The following is a 17,328-nucleotide window of genomic DNA, read 5'->3' on the forward strand; positions in this document are numbered from 1 at the left end:
TCAGAATGTTTCCTCTTCATCAGGCTTCTGTCTTTTTCAGGGTATAAAAGAGGCAGTATCCAACAAATAGGTATCTACTACTGACTAATCTACATTCTTTAGCTATTGTTTCCTTGGTTTTTTTTCTATGTTAACTAAAATTTTAGTCAAGGAAGGAATTTTTTGTTAGGTGATGGTCTTTTCTGCAGTGATCAATATCACTGTGTTGAATATATTGCAATAATTCATTAATTTGCTTTCAAAATGGATTGCTCAGGCAGAAAATTTTGCCATTCTCACTTCATAGATTTTTTTCCCTGTTGTAGTGCAGAGAAATTATGGTTAAAATGTGGCATTTTTTGTAGTAATGATTCCATAATGGACAACTAGAACATAGTTTTCAAATTTATGTTGCATCTTAAAAACATTTAGTGCCTCCAAAAGTGTAGAGATTAACCTTCACAATATTTCTCCCTAGTTACTGATGGAGAAGCTGGGATGAAAAAGCAAATTAACCTCCAGAGAATGTAGCTGCAGAACTAGAATTAGACTTGGGAAGTCCTGGGATCCAAGTGGTTAGGGCACAGTGAAGGAGTCACAAGAAATTGAAATCAATGTAAAATATTGGTTGATTAATACTTTGGGAAACCCAGATATTTCTAGAGGAGGTTGAAGAAGAAGCATGGGTAAATATTTTTAAATCCTCTCCAGTCATCTACATGTCTTTATATGATCCAGTTACATCACACTAAATCTAAGTACCAAACTGGTGTCTTATTTTCTATTTCATTTTTTCACTGCTACATGAAGGAATTATTTGTAAACTTAGACCCAATTGTCGTGGAAGTACTTCATGAGACAAAATACCTGAGAAAAATGCATTTTGAAGTTCCAGATGTTGTCCTTGGCTTGTGTGCAGATGAAGAACAGATTAAAAGACATCAAAGGGAGTGAGTAAACAATTTTTTGGATTTGTTTCTCATCTGCAAATGGGAATCCCTAACTTTGAGTCTATTGCATATATTGCTTTTGATTTATTATAATTTTTCTCTTCGATGGAGTTTAATTGAATTTTAATTGCTTTCCCCTGTATTTCCATATTGACATTCAGTTGTTCCTATTTACACACATATCTCATTACTTGGAAATGCCTACATGTTTTTGTTTTGTTACTTCAACAGCTGCTGTCTAAGTGGAGCTCCTAGGTACTGCTATTATTATTGTTAGAGTGCATCTGTTCACTCTAATACAGCCATTACACTCCAAAATATTACACTTAGCATCAGAATTTTTTTTTTCCTGTTAGAAAAATAAGCTGGAATTTACCACTTGATTATTGCACAACCCAAACATGTGTAAAGGGAATAGTTGCCTAAATTATAACTTGGTCTTTCATGTTGAACACCTAAATTCACATTTGTTGATTTAAAATAATTTCTTTATGTTTCTTGAAACAGTCCAAATCTCTGCTGCAAAAGTTCTTTCATTCTCAGGGATGGTGGTTGTTAATTCTAGAACTCTCTAAACAGGGATGTTCAATCTTTAAAAAGCAATGCTTTGTGAGGAGTGTTTTTCATTTCTTAATTAGAATTGGACAAAAAAGGATGAAATTTAAAGAGTTTCATAAATACTTCAATCCTTCCTCTCTTTTTCTGTTCTTGAAATTTTCAGTGTTTCAGTCTTACAATGTAACATTTTTCATTGATTTTCTGTGGAGTGTTTAAGGACAATTAACCATAATTTTTTTAATGTGCAAGACAAACTCTGCGTGCTACAGATCTCCAAAAAGCAGCAGCCCCAATTTTTGCCATCCAACAGGAAAAAAAGTACAGAAAATATTTGCATTAAAAAAAAGAAAGCCAAACTGACTACTCAAGCAAAGAAGAAATATTTAGAGGGTATAGATTTTTGATTAACAACATTTAAAAAACAATTTTGGGTATAATGTGAATGGGTTATCTCAGTATATGGTTTGTAACAGTGTGTATCAGTGTATGGTTTGTCTAAAGTCTTGATTTTAATCTGGTGCTCTTGCTGTTCTTGTAGCAGTTCTTGTAAGGTACCTGCTATATATCTGACCTTTGAATTATATTTGTGTCTAATTCTTGTTTATGCGGTTTCTTTGTGTAGCTCCATTTTCATGGAACTATATTTGTAAGCCTTGTTTCGGGGTTTGGACTCTTTTTCTTTGGGATCCAGAGTTCTAAGTGGTTTGTATGTAGCTTTTCTTATAAGCAGTGCAATATCATGCCATGTCTTGTGAGATGGGAAGATGGAAACAAAAAAGCCATGTTTTCAATTTCCTGTTTCTATTTTTTTTTTATTGTAAATAATTTTATTTTGGGGGAAAAATTCTGTGAGTTGATCACAGTCACTTTGCTGGAGGTACTTATTTCTTCAGTCTGGTTTAGCTGTTGGTAAGGACAAAGAGGCCTGACTGGAGTTAGGAAGAGCTGGGAAGGGTTCTTATTTTTAAGATTGTATCAGAACTTGCAAATCTTATTAACAGAAAATGTGTCCAAAATTCTGTGTGTTTCAAATATCTCAATTAAGCACATCATAAGCATGATCCTGTCTTCCAGACTCCAGAACCTGTTGATCACTTACAAGGAACATCTGAATAGAATCCCTGTTGTGCTGAAACCGCTGATGAAGCCATGGATAGGACAAATTGAGGATGCCTTTACCCCGGGCCTGATGCAGCTGTCGTGGACTTCTTTGAACATCAATAAATGTAGGTAATAGGAGAAGAAGTGGTGAGCCATTCACACTATGAGGTGTCTACATTTATTTTTGCTTCTCTGTGAAAAATGTGTTTGTGGACTGATCTCACTTCAGGTGGATAATTTTAGCCCAACTGCTACAAGAATGTGAGACGAGAATGGCTGTGGGTGTTTTAGTAATATCTTTTCTATTAAAAAAAAGTCTTCAGAACTTATGCTGAACATCCTAAAAGTGACGTCTGAAATCAAGATTGGATATTTCTGCACAAATCCTAATTTTTTTTCCAAGAAAACATTTTTTATTAGGCATTGAGATTTTCCACACAACCAGTAAGACACAACCTTAACCCTATCAAATACAGCATAAAATTGATCAACTGCTGTAAAATGTCATTGAAATGGGCATATATAAACCCATCACCAAGACTTTCATGTTGCAGTTTCATGAGAAAGCAATAACTCATGCTTGTATATTAGGTTTTCAGTTGAGGTTGATTGATGCTAGGCTTCCCCCTTTCTTCTTGAAAAGGAAAAGCAGCAATATAGGTACAAAAGAAGCAGGAATAGGTACAGTCTAAATCTGAAAGTGAAATGTGGCACAGGTTTGTGCAGGTGTTTATTTATGACTCTGCTATGTGGCACTGGTGCACAGGGCTTTGACCAATGCTTAAGGCTGGTCACCTTTCAGCTTTACTTGGCCTTTGCCTGACCAGAGCACAAGAACCAAATGGCAAGGTTTTTTTTATTTTTTTTAACAGTTCTAAAATGATTTTTTGTGTTTAATGTTTTGCATTTTTTAGGAACACATAATAAGGAAGGTCTTTGCAATAATATTTATTTATTTATTCATTTAGGTACTCTCTGCACAGTGTTAAGTATCTGAATAGGTATAATTCAGGTTGTAATAGTTTTTTGTATCACCATTGGTTATGGTGGAAACTGTCCCTTTTCAAGAATTTAGATGTAATGCAGGTATCTGGGCTGTTTCCTGCTGCTGCAGCTGAAATGCAGTTACACCTAGAAGAGAATTCTTTTCTAGAGTGTATGCACCATGTGTTTTTGAAGATGGGGAATGTCTGACATGTCCAGAATGTTTGTTAGACACCTACAAATTAGACCCTGGTTTGGTGTACACAAAATAGCTCTTACCTGCCAGCAATGTGCTGAACTCAAGCCTAATGTCTTAAGTGTCTTTTTTCCGTCTAAGGGAACTCCATCTAGAAATATGGGAGTCCACAGTTGCCTTCTAGACTAAAATTAGACTAAACTAAAAAATAGATTTAGGACTACTGAATTTATATATTAAAAAAAAAAATCTAAGGAATTTGTTGGACTGCTTTTCTGATTTAGACAATAAAAAATTCAAGTCCCATCATTAACTTCCTAATAGCAAGAAATGACATTTTCCACTTTAAATATCAGCACTTGGACAGCTCTGTCACACTGCTATGCCTTAAATTTTGTAGTGATTTCTTTCTACATACAGTAGAAGTTTACATATATATATTTATATATATAAAATGTTATGGTCATACATATGAAAGAAGAAATCTAATGGTTTAACAAGTCTTGGCTGGGGGAATTTTAGTAATTTCATTTATAAATTAATTACAATGGTGAAGTACTGTACTTTGTTGTGCATGGATGTAGGAGGGCCAAAATAATTTTTGGGCACTGGCATCCTTTATGTTTTCTGTTCTGTTTTGTTGATCCTTTTCATTACAATGTTATTACCAAAAAGAAGTGATATTTTGAAGAATATTTTTCTGCTTATTATGAGATGGTTTAATATAAAGATCAAAAAAATACAGCAAGTCCATTATGTTTCAGGCCTTCATTTCATATTTCCTTGCCATTAAATCCTCATTTTATTGTAAAACCTGGGGGGAGGCAGGAGTGGATGGGAGGAAGGGGAGATGAGACTTAAGAGGTCTGTGTTTTGCATTGATTTGTTTTCATTTTGTTATTTTTTAGTTATTCAGAATGTTTACAGTACCCTGAGGGAATTGGACTATGTAGTCAAAGCAGCGTCTGATACCCTGGAATGCAGAATTGAAAGAATTCTGAAGGACATGTCAAACACTACTCTGATAGTTTTGCCAGAAGATGAACCTATAGATGTGACGTCTTTCTTGGAACAAATAGAAAAGCTTGCTATCTCTACTGCTTCCAAACTGTCTCAGTAGGTTTCTTAATTGAACTGACTTGAAGGCCATTTTTGGGAGGGTTTATTTACTTACTACGTTTGTAAGCATAGAGGTTTTACTTCTAAAATGTTATTGTAACAGAGTACTAGTCTTGAGCAAAGTGATAGTCTTAGGATGCAGGGGAGAAACTCCAAAGTATCTTGAGCACAGCAGTTGTGAAATAGCATAGTATTTGGCATTTAGCATTTATTTAGCATTTCTTACATTTTTTCTTATAGCATTCTAATAAGTAGCAAGAAAAATGAAGAAGGATAGGACTTGAAATCTCATCCACATGTTAATTGCTTGTTTCTTAATACTTCTTTTGTTTTTATTTTAATAAATCTCATTTCACAGATTATCTTACTGCCTCATCATGATAAACCTGTTTTATTAGCTATAGCTGGAAACCCCATTTTTTTTTGACAAAATTATTATGAAGTCCAGTTGAATCAGATATAATAGGATCTGACAAACGGGTTTGTTGTTAGTCCGCAAGTTTTAAAATCTTCATGCCCAAGGAATAGGAACAAACAAAAAAACATCGAAAGGGCATTTCCCTGCACACAAGTGCAGTGGGACAGGGTTTGTGTGCCTGGGAAATAACAAAGGGTATTCCTTATGTTTGATTTGCCATGGGTGATTGTAAGGTTGTTTTTGTAGGCAAAGCCAACAAGTGGAATGTTCTGTGTATGAACTTATAGATATTCTTAATCACAGTCTGAAAGCAGATGCTGAAAGAACTCTGGAGGTAAGACAATATAAAAAAATTAGCCTTTTACAACCTAGTCAGATACTTGATATTTAATTTATATTCCCGATAATCTGATTATTTACCCAAAATTTCCCTTTCACTGTTCAGGGTTCCTTTGCCTGTATACATCTTGACATGAAGCAGAAAACACGCTGCCAAGAATGCCTGTCCTGTAGCTACTATAACCTGATGGGACAGCTTTGTCAGAAAAATACTGACTCTTTGATCAGATGTGAGTCTGATTTTTCCAGATATGTTTAATTTTTTAAATAAAACTTTAAGATTTTTTTTCCTCCCCAAGCTTATTGTGGTAAAAAAAAAAAATTCTCACTTAAATATTACATTTATTCAGGCACGAAGATTTCTTTAGAGACCTTAAGACATCGACTGCATGTTATTGACTCCAGGTATCAGACAACAAAGTTTGTAGAGGGACACAGGGTTCCTTTGTTCAGAGCTGAAATTCAACTGGCTATTCCAAATATTGTCTTGAGACCAAGTCTCGAAGATATTCAGGTAACAAAATAATTGCACATCTCAGTCATTTATGATAAAACATTTATAAATGCATTGTTTTAAAGCAATATGTGCAAGTTAAATCTGGTAAAAGAACTAAAAGGAAGGGGAAGAACAGGTAAAAAGTCACTTGAGTTCATGATGACAGTGGGTACTAAAGGCATGGAACTATGGATCAGGTTTTTTATACAGGCTATTAGAAGGAGCTGTTTTTCTCAAAGCTCAGTAACTCAGTAATCCACAAACCTCTACTTAGAGGAAAACATTTCAAAATGAGTGAAAACATAAAAATGAATGCCATCAATACAGTCTGACTGACTTCCTCGTTTCTTTAAACTCTTTCAGAATTTAAAATCTGTTTAAAGTATCATTCATAAATTCAGCAGTAGTGAAATTGTAAAGAAAAATATTATCAGCCCAAATCCCTAAAGTGAAAAAATTTAAACACTTTTTTAAACTTACGATAGTTTAGCAAAATTCTTCCACACATATTTGCAATATCCTATGATGTCTGAAATTGTTCAGGGTATTAGTTTTTTATGGTGTTGATTTCTGGACTTTTCATTTAGAACGGTGACTGTCAAAATCAGTAGCTGAGTTATTTCTCAAGTTTCATGTGCAGCCTTCATGATGTTGTCAGTAAGAAATCAGGCCACAAAATGTGATTTTAAAATACCATACATAGAGGAAGTAATTTGATAATTTCTGTAGCTGCCTGTATAGATTATAGACTATACCATCACAAATTCAGACAAATGTATTTAAGCATTCTGGTGTGAACGTGACCATTATTAATAACACATAACAATGTTTATAACCAGTTTAAAGGGAAATAGTACTTTAACTCAGTTATGATCCCCAGTGACTCATGACTGCTGTTCTTAAAGGTCTCTTATGTTCTTGTTTGAAAACCACATAAACTTGGAAGGACTGTAGTAAAACTTAATGGAGTACTCTTTCCCCTTACCAAATGTGTTTTTGGGTGATCCTATGTCATGCTTATTAGAGTATTTCCTTTAAAGACAGAGGTACAATTTTTCAACTTTGGTATTGTTTGGATGATCATCTCCCACACACGTAATATCTCTGTGAGCTAAAGGTGAATGTTTCGCTTTTTTCAGAGTGCTGTAAACAAAGCAGTAAATATCATCCTATCAGTAGCCAAGGATATTCCCCTGTGGAAATTTGCTTACTTACATCATAAACAGCAGCAGGTGAGTATTTATTTTGATTATTTAAAAAAATTTGGTATTTTGCTTAACATTTCCTAAGATTATATTCTGTACCAACACTTTGACTTGTTACCTGATGGATCTTCCTGATAAGTGAAAGCCTAGTTTTTAATCTCTATGCCAATTAATAAAACATAAGAGTAATAGCTCATAAATCTTATGTTTGGTAGTCTCTAATATTAAAATCAAAAGTTGCTCTAAAAAATCTTTTAAATATACTGTTCAAATATGATAGGGTAGAACAAACATTATGTGTAAGTACTACCAGCTGAATATAAATTATTATCACTCTTCCCAGGCAAAAACTCTTAAGTTAAACTGCAAGCCTTCATATGGCACCTATAGTACTACAGTTAATACAGTACAAGTATATTAACTGGCATCAAAATTAGCACTAAAACCTTGGGAAGGTCTGTGGTTTAGATAGAAACTGAAATTTGTTGAAAGACAAGAATGCACAGTACTGGTAATCATGTGGCCTCAATTGTCTCATCTGTGAACAAAATATAGATGTGTGTAGATCTGTGCTGATAAGTGTCTTTGTAAAAATATTTTATTTTGTTGATATGACATGAAAAACAGATCAGCTCATTTCAGTTAAAAAAACCCACATTCAAGTCCTGCAAATAAATAATAATTAAGTTAAAAAAATAAAGAACTAGGAGAGAGTGGGCTGATCTCTGTTTTGTTAAGCAAAATGTTAGCTTATTTCCAAGCAGCCAACCCACCACTGCCTCCAGGACTTTCTACGGCCAAGAATAGGTATAGATTGTAATTCTATACTAAAGAAGGTAGAAAGACTTAAGCAGATGAGTAGGAGGAGAAAACAGCACAATTGTAGTTGTATATGGTGCATATTTGACTGATATAATTCAGAGATGAATAATACAGAACTCTGTATAAAATCAGCTTTAACACTAGAACTATAGCTCTGTAAAAATCCAAGCTGAGAACAGAAAATCTCCCTGTGAATATTTCTTTGCACTTTCTGTCTGTTCTTAGAAGTACTTACTATCTGAGACTCATTGCATATTCTGTAATTTAAAAATAAAAATAAAATCCCAAACAAACTAGTGGACATTTTTTTTTTTTTAAATTTGTACCAGGTTGAACAAGCTGTTGCTTTAGAGTTAGGTGATGAGAGCAAACTGACCAGGATGGTGGCACTGAAACCTTTAGACAAGCAGATCATCGAACATAAGGATGTAAACAAAGTGGTGATCCAACTAAATACAATTATTTTGTCTCTTAAAACTGAAGCATTGGTTCTTCTGAAGACCTTTTCTGAATTTTCAGACATCTGGAACAAGGTTAACTACATTCTTAATATAATACGTTGCTGTATTGTAAAATCTAAATATATTAAAAAGAAAGAAAGCTCATTGGTTACCTAAGGGGTCTGTACTCAGTAGGGAGCATTGGTTTCATGGTAGAATCCATAATTCCTGTCTGCTCTTGTGTTGACCAGAACTTGCAAATCTTTACCAATTAAAGCATCTAAGAAAGAAAGCAGAACACAAAAGAATTTTGGAGCATAAACAAGCTTATGCTTTCATATGCTTATCCATCTTTCTCACAGCATCTTGCCTGCAGGTGTTATGAAAAAGAATAGTTGAGCACAATCTCTTAGAAATTGGAGACTACAAAAGCTGTTCCTGAATATTAAGCTGACCAGTTCTTCTCAAGCAACCACTGCTGAAAGATATTTTTTTATTTCTTCATACACCCACACACACAAAAGATAACCTATATCTAGGAAATCTTTCAGCAATGAAGATTCAAAAGCTAAGGTGAATCTGGACTGATGGAGTTATCTTAAGTAGGAAGTGGGTCCAGTCACATAAATGGTAAAGCTCTGAAGAGTGTTTTGTCAGGAGATTCATCATTAAATAAAACCTTGTGTACATTCTGACCAGTGAAATTCAGCTCTGTGAATGGGTAACTACTGGTCTTACCTATCAAAGGTGCTTTAGGAAGGCCAAGAAATAAGCAATCTAAACAGGACTAATCTTTGCTCACTATTTTGAACTTCTCCTTCCTAAATCAACCCTTAAGTGACCCCATTCTCACAGCTGACTCTTCTGTCTGGGCTGAGAGAGGGCATTTTCACATCTTTGCGGCTTCTGAAGTTCCAAAGCTTAATGCTCAGTTTGGTTGAGATGCTGTTTGAGCTAACTACATGTTGGTAGCATGTCATTTCACCCAGAATGCTACAATCAGATTGGGTGATGTAGTGTAATGATGTTTCTTTTTTACTAAAGTCTTCTAAAATAGTCAATTAACCTGCTTCCTTACCTTAAAATTCCTCAGAAGTTGGCACTGTTTTCCCCACCTTTACAATCTCTGTTGGACCATTGGGAACTGGCGCTGGTAACTCATTATTGGCCAGAGAGGTGCAAACAGTTTCTCAGGGATCTCACAGTGCAGACTGCAGCGGAACGTCGCTGAGAGGGGTGAAGATCAGCTGTTTATAATTGAACTGAGAATCTTGCACATTTGTTGAGCTGGTGACACTGATTTTTCACCTCTGCAGGGACTGGCCTACCTTATGAAAAGGAAGGATGCTCAATGCTCTGTTGCCTATAAACAATCTTCAAAAAGCTAAATGCCCTCTCTCCCCTTAGATCCATCCTTCCCTGCCAAACTGTTTTTTTCAAATGGCCAAGAGGCCACCTGCACCTAAACACTTCAGTTTAAAGAGGCTATTTCAGGAAAAGTGAAGAAGATGGAGTGCAATTCCTCCCATCAAATACTTGTTATAGGATGTGAACTGCTTTCTTGGGGTTGCAGACAGAAGGAAGACTAGGAAGGAAATATTTCCCCCAAAATTTTAGCAGCTATGTTGTAAATTTTGTAGTAACATTTGGATGGATACGGGATATCCTGACCTGTGTCAGTTTTTGAGTTACAGATTTCAAGTTCTTTAAAGAGTATTATACAAAAAATAAGAGTCAGGAAAGGCAGTTCAAGTAAAATAATTTGTGCTTATACTAATTAATGCTTATATGTCAAGTCCTTTTGGAGAGGGAACATTTTGTACAATACATCAGGAAGCTGGGCACTCTGTAGGTTATTATTCTACCAATGCTAAATATTCATTAAAATAAACTTCTTTTAAGTAGGATCCAGAAGAAAAAGTGAAGGAATTTATTGATAGTAAACCAACCATGGCTGAATTCCAATCTCAAATCAGATACTTTTCTGTAAGTATTTTATCTTTAATAAAAATGAACTGTTCAGATAAATTTTAGTGAAATTAAATGCTGAACACTTGTCTTTTTTTTAGCAATTAGAGATGCAAATCAGAGAACTGCCCAATCATTGTGCACTGCAATCAGTGGAAGTTGCAACAGAGTCACTGAAAATAGCTTTAATTCAGGAATGCCGCTCAGGACAAAGAACATTTGGATTAGCTTTAAATAAAAAGTCTGCCACAGATGTGGGTGAAATTTATTCATTCATTGAAAATGTTAGCAAGAGGTTAAGCAGACCTATCCATGACCTTGATGATGTACGGGAAGCAATGGAAGCACTGATGGAGATCCGAGAGAATGAAATTAAAATTGACATGACAGTTGGACATATAGAGGAATCTTATTCTGTGCTTCATAAATACAACCTACTCTTTCAAGATGAAAATACAGAAAGAGGTGATGGATTGGCCTATGCCTGGAAGAACCTAAACACACAGGTATTGTAGTTATGTTATTTCTCAAATCATTATTATCAGCTCTCTTAATATTGAAATTATAGAACAAACCTATTTGCCTAATTTATTTTTTTGTTTCCCACATTCATTCTTTTGTGCCTTTTTTTTCTCTTTGTCTGCATATAGGCACAACAGGTTGAGGACTTGCTGCTGAAGGTACAGCCAGACATGAAAACAGATTTACTGAAAGATGTTCAAAACTTCCAAATTGATACTGCAGAATTTTATAAAGAATATGATGAAAAGTAGGTGACCTGTGTTGTAATACAATTATGCTTCATTAGTGATTGTTTGAAAATAGTGTATCTAAAGGGCTTCAGAAAATAAACACGGCACAGCATCACTGTATATATTACATCTGAAAAAAGGCCTAATTTCAGATTTATATAAGGTGGGCATACAGTCTTGCTGTCAAAGATTCGTTCCTGTAATTTCAGTGCTGGAGTCAGTGATATTACATGAGAGTTAATAGGTCGTGGGGAAAAAAATCAAATTCTCCATCCAGATTAAAATGCAATGTGTTTTTTTGAGTATTAACTCAATAAAGTGCTTTGGGAGATATTTAACAGCAAGTATTAAAGCAATGTCTTGGATGTGACTGGAGATACCAGTTCTAGGTATTTCTAAATTCACTCTCTCACTCAGCCTTACTTTTAAACTTACTTTATCACTTTTGAAGATGTAAATTGTGGTTCATTGGATGCTCCTACAGTAGCAACAAGGAAAGAAAGAAAGAAAGACAGGATTTGGCTTGATCCATTATGGCCCTAGGACAATGTCTGACCTTTGAGGGCTTCCCTCCTTCTTTGGTGACCTCAGAGCAGCCTGGTTCCCATTGGACTGTGTCTCCTCCTGGTTACCTTCCCTAGACCCTGCTTTACTGATTCACTTTCCCAGCTTGACCTTGGTCCTGTGTAATTATTGTGGGCTTTTCTAAAGACCTGAACTATCATTGGAACCTGATTACCACCCTGAGGGCCCTGCTCTTCCTGCTCAGGTTTTGTGGGATCATGCCTTGGCTGCCTTTGCTGACTGTGTTTCTGCTTTCATCTCCTGGTCCCATTTCCCTTGCCAAGCAGCCAGCCTGCTCTGCTTTCTGCCCATCTGCCTGAATTTCTTTCTTGAAATAACCATGGCACAACAGAGAATGACAGAGTTCTCATCCCAAAATATTATGATAGGGCCAAGAAGTGGTCCCAGGTGTGAGAACTGGGAATTGCACCCACTCCTATGGCTGAGATGTGCTCATTAGGCAAAATGGTATTTTTTTCTCATATTTTTATGATTACTTAATTATGGTTCTCGTGCCAACTACAGTTTCCACTCCTGATTTATATATCTGCTATCTTTCCCTTTTTAAAATATAAATGAAAAGAATTATTAAAATTTGTTTTCCAGAAGAAAAAAGAAAGAATAAAGATAAACATTTGCAGATCTTTAGATGTTTGTAAGATGTATGGTAACACAGATGAATTTTTTTATTAGAAAAGAAATTGGGCTTTCTTCAAGGACTACTGAATATGTAATCTTGGTACACTGAATATGTGCTACATTTTTTCTTTTAGGGTCTTGTGAAAATTTACAGAAAAAAAATGTTAAAAAATATTACATAATGTTCAGAAAGTATGGTCTAGGTTCTGTTGAGCTTCTTTGTGAAACATGTATGGTTGACAGTTTGAATTTTTTTTTTGGTTTTTACAGGGGCCCTAGTGAGGACAATATTCCTCCCCACGAAGCAAGTGACAGATTATATATCTTTCAAGCTAAATTTGATGAACTGTGGAAGAAGTGTCTCTCTCTTTCTGGTGGGGAAGAATTATTTGGTCTTCCCATCACAGGTAGTTTCTCAGGGGATAAGGATAGGCTGTTTCTAGGCTATTAAATTTTTCTCGTGATTCCTGCTAAATGCATGGAAATATAGAAAAATTGCAGAAAAATTCCTTGCAGAAAAATCTCCTTGTAAATTATTATAGTCTTTCCTATAAAAAGCAGCTGGGTGAAACTGATTCTAGGTGTGCACATACATAAACATCAGGTGGAAAAATACTGCACCGCTCTGTGTGTCTCCGGGTCCAGATGCTTAGCTCTCTTGCTTTTTCTCTTCAGAGCTAAGCATATCTCCTGCCAGTATTCTCTCCTCTACAAATTTGGGAAATGTGTTGCCAAAGTACTCAAATTATCCCTGCTCCAGTTGCATAATGAATTCCCTAGGGCTATGTGACTGATCTGTAATGTCCTTATACCTCCTAGTCAGACACAGTTCCTTTGGAAGACTGTGGTGTGAACTGCAGCAGAATGTATGATAAGCACTTTAATTTGTGCATACTAAATTGAGTATATTTTCCTGTTGAAGGACATATGCAGTAATCCAAATATATTTTGCTATGAATTCAAAAAAATATGAGAGAAAGTAAATAAAACATTTATGTTAAGGATGTCCATTTTAAACACTTTTATTGTCTAATATATTCTATATATTTCATTTGTAAGCACACTCATCATCCCCAAACTTTGCCTCTTAAGTAAATAGTGTAAATTGACATAGGGTATATTTTAGTTATTGTCTAAAGTTATATTGTATTTCATTGCCATTTTATCTACTTTTCAACATTGTCTCCCTCAATTATGAGATGACATCTACTGCTACAGAAGAATATTGATTAAAAAAATCATCAATCTAAACAATTACTGTGCATCAAAATCTGTTGTTCTTACATAATGTAAGTGGAAAAGTTTGTCTTTCTAGACACTATCTAGAAAACTGCAAGTTTGATTTCATTCGTTAAATAACATTACTAGAAATGCATTGATTCTAATGTTCATGAATACATTCTACATGAAAACCTAATTAACATGCAATAATTTCCAATTTTAAAATTTGAAACAGAGTATCCTGAACTACACAGAATTAAACGTGAACTTTCGTTGCTTCAGAAACTTTACAGTCTTTATGATACAGTTACTTCTAGTATCGACAGATACAATGAAATGCTTTGGAATGATTTAAATATTGAAAAACTTAACATTGAGCTTCTGGATTTTCAAAGCAAGTAAGTTATTTTTTGTTGAAGAACATGCAATTTTTATTTTTAACTCTGTTTATTAATTAGCTTGTGAATAATTCTCCGAAGGGCTGAAGAATGTTGGTCCGTCTCATGCCCAGTGTTGGGCACAACTGCGCTGTGGTGCAATATGCAGCTGGTTTGTGAGGCACTTGAGGCTTGTTGGGGTGTATTGACATGGTAGGCTGTAGATTATTCAATAAACAAGGTGCACAAACCTGTGCCAAGGTGGTTGTAAGTATAAATAACTCTCCAAGCTGATCTTATACAGTGCCTTCTCAGTGATTTAGTTTACAGCTAATTAATTGTTAGTCCATGATGTTAGATGGAATTTTGAACCTACTCTTTACTTCTGCACATTTGTCTAAATTGTAATTGTTATTTCAAGAAGGGTAAATAGCCACACTAAATTCTGAGTTTGAAGCAATAACGTTTTCCACAAAAAACTGACTGAACTGTCTTTTAGTCATTAATTAAAAAAAAAACCCACAAACCAACAACTCAACCTCTTTTTAAAAAATAAGAATAGTAAAAATGAATGTATGTGAAATACATATACTTCTGCATTTGGACAATGTAAGTCTTCATCTCATTTCAGTAGAATTCTGGAATCTGCATCATAATTTTTCCGTAGTTAATTATATTTTACAAGCTGTAGGACTTTTTATGCTTCTTTCTCCAGAAACCTGAAGGAAGCCATTGCACAGCAATAGTTTTCATTTATGTATTTCTCTTTGAACTTCTTGTGTGACATTTTTGTTTTTCCTCTCAAGCATCGAGCTATATTTGGAGCAGTGTGACTACCAATAGGCAATAAATGCTTTCTTTTTTGTGATAAAAGTCTAATCCAGTACTATCCTTTTTTGGCAGTTTGCTAGCATTACTGCATCAAGCTGTTCTCTTTAAAGACAGAAAAATTGAAACAACATACAGGGGATACTCACAGAAATAGCTAAGGTGGTATGCTGTGCTATAAAAGAAGCAGGAATGCTGGAAGTGCAATTAGTGCTTTAGACTGATTGTAAAGATATGCATAGTTCTTTAATGGAATTTTGTTTGCTACCTTCTAAAAATAGTAATATAATAGACAACTTACAATCATGAAAAGAAAAGTAAAAAAATAAACATTGATAAAAACAAATCCAATTAGAAAGAAATAAGAAGGAGAAATATTTAGAGAGCATTATAGAAGTTTATAATAACAGCTAGAGAGAAGTTTCCCTTTATTACTTTATTTTTTTTTATTTATTTATTATTTATTTATTTTATTTATTTATTACAGAGTTACTGTGAAACTCTGTAAAGAGAATGTCCAGTAAATTTAGGACAGAAATGTAAACCTGATCCATGGAGTAGTTTCTTAATATTATGTGCAGCTCATGGAACTTGCTTTTATAAGATATTATTGAGACTAAGACAAAGGAAAAAGTTATTTGAATTTTTAAAAAAATTGCCATTTTCATTACCAAGCTGAGTGATCCCATTTCCAATAGCCATGTCTAGAAAAGTTTATTAGATGTTACTAACTAAACTTCAGGAGAGAAGTAGCCAGGAACTGTACCTTAAAGCCTTCTTGATACAAGGCAGAGTATAAATTTTCCATTCTACAATGCTTTTCTCTAGCATATTTAATGCTACCTACTGTTAGATTCAAGATGAAAGACTATAGCAGTTATTGTAGTGCCATGACAGTATGCATATGTTCATCTGTCTCTTACCAGCAAGCAGTGAAGAATTTGCACATGTTCCCGCATTGTGTGACAGATCTGTCTGATTTTGAACTGTGAAAAATGGAGAATTTTTTTAAAAGGAATTTGTCATTATGGGCAGGTTTTGTGCAGTTTTTAGTTTCTGGAATTGAGCTGTAAGAGGACTGCTGTCAGAGTTTGGTCCATAGCTTTGGCAGATGAAAATTGGCATGACTGGTGTAGAAGTGAGAGGAGCTGTGACTATTCACAGTACAAGAGGTTCTTCATTTTAAATTTGTTTTCATCTTAAATTGTGCATAAAGGAAAATTTTGCTTTGAATGTCTTTCATACAAATCAGGTATGAATTAAGACTTGTTTGATTGAAACAGAATTTTTTTTCTCTTTGCAAGCAGAATAGTTTTAGTTTAGGATGTACTTTATTTGTTGTTTAATGATTTATATGTTGTTTAATCATTTTACCTCTTTTACAAGATGAAGTGCATTTTCAAATTTTACTAAAACAATGACACTGCAGGAACTTAATTTCAGGTATGGGTTTGCACATGAAATTAACTTCCTTTAATTCAAACTGAAATAGAAGCCAAACCATTCTCGTGTAATTTGTGTTATGTTTAGCAGTGCTTCATGCCTGCAGTCACAAATGACCAGCTATATATAATATTTCCAGCTTGCAGCTGGATTTTTATTTGCAGTCTACTGGCCAACTCATTGAAAAATGACAATATATTGTACTATTAAGTTATGGATGATGATTATTAAGGATAAAATATTTCTTCTTTCTTTTTGTGCTTTTTAAAGAATCCGAAAGTTACCAAAAGCATTGAAGGAATGGCAAGCTTTTCAAGACCTAAAAAAAAAAATTGATGATTTCACTGAGAGCTGTCCTTTGCTTGAAATGATGAAAAACAAGGTATGTTCAGCATAATAATTTGGAGATAAGAGTCACTTGAGAAACTCTATTGAAGGCCATGTTATATGACTATAGGATGCTTTCCATAATTCTTTTTTATAGATAAATGCAGTTGTATTTATAGCAAAAAAACTAGTTAGGCTTAATTATAGAAAAATGAAACAAAAGACTTTGTAATGTGATTAGAATAACTACTTATGCTTTCAGTGGAATGGAAATCAAGACTCTCCTATTTGTTTAAGAGATGCAATGCAAAAATATTTAATTATTCTAGACCTAAAATTAATACAATTTTTAAAAAACCCATTCCTATGGACTTTTCCAGGCAATGTTGTCAAGACACTGGGAAAAAATTGCACAAGTAACTGGGCATCACTTTGATGCTGACTCTGAAAATTTCACTTTAAAAAACGTAATGGATGCCCCTTTATTAAAACATAAAGAAGATATTGAGGTATATGTACTTTTCTGTTTTGTTTTGTTTGTTTGTTTGTTTGTTTTGGGTAATTATTAACTTATGATCTGGTGCTTTTGAAATCCTGTTTCT

At 34.4% G+C, this 17,328-nt stretch overlaps 1 protein-coding gene across 9 annotated transcripts in view; it reads left to right on the top strand.

The window, feature by feature from the left end:
- LOC137476415 (dynein axonemal heavy chain 5-like) overlaps positions 1-17,328 on the top strand; it is a 149,226-nt gene that overhangs the window by 20,671 nt on the left and 111,227 nt on the right. For all 9 annotated transcript variants that reach the window (XM_068194727.1, XM_068194721.1, XM_068194694.1 and 6 more), the window contains exons 20-34: positions 790-929; positions 2,562-2,713; positions 4,677-4,884; positions 5,552-5,639; positions 5,751-5,874; positions 5,995-6,158; positions 7,280-7,372; positions 8,497-8,700; positions 10,513-10,593; positions 10,677-11,081; positions 11,226-11,344; positions 12,801-12,937; positions 13,987-14,149; positions 16,670-16,781; positions 17,107-17,235. In XM_068194727.1, the coding sequence (XP_068050828.1) occupies positions 790-929; positions 2,562-2,713; positions 4,677-4,884; positions 5,552-5,639; positions 5,751-5,874; positions 5,995-6,158; positions 7,280-7,372; positions 8,497-8,700; positions 10,513-10,593; positions 10,677-11,081; positions 11,226-11,344; positions 12,801-12,937; positions 13,987-14,149; positions 16,670-16,781; positions 17,107-17,235 (2,319 nt within the window). The remainder of the gene's footprint in view (positions 1-789; positions 930-2,561; positions 2,714-4,676; positions 4,885-5,551; positions 5,640-5,750; positions 5,875-5,994; positions 6,159-7,279; positions 7,373-8,496; positions 8,701-10,512; positions 10,594-10,676; positions 11,082-11,225; positions 11,345-12,800; positions 12,938-13,986; positions 14,150-16,669; positions 16,782-17,106; positions 17,236-17,328) is intronic.

This window comes from Anomalospiza imberbis, chromosome 1 (genome assembly GCF_031753505.1).
Source record: "Anomalospiza imberbis isolate Cuckoo-Finch-1a 21T00152 chromosome 1, ASM3175350v1, whole genome shotgun sequence".
NCBI lineage: Eukaryota > Metazoa > Chordata > Aves > Passeriformes > Viduidae > Anomalospiza > Anomalospiza imberbis.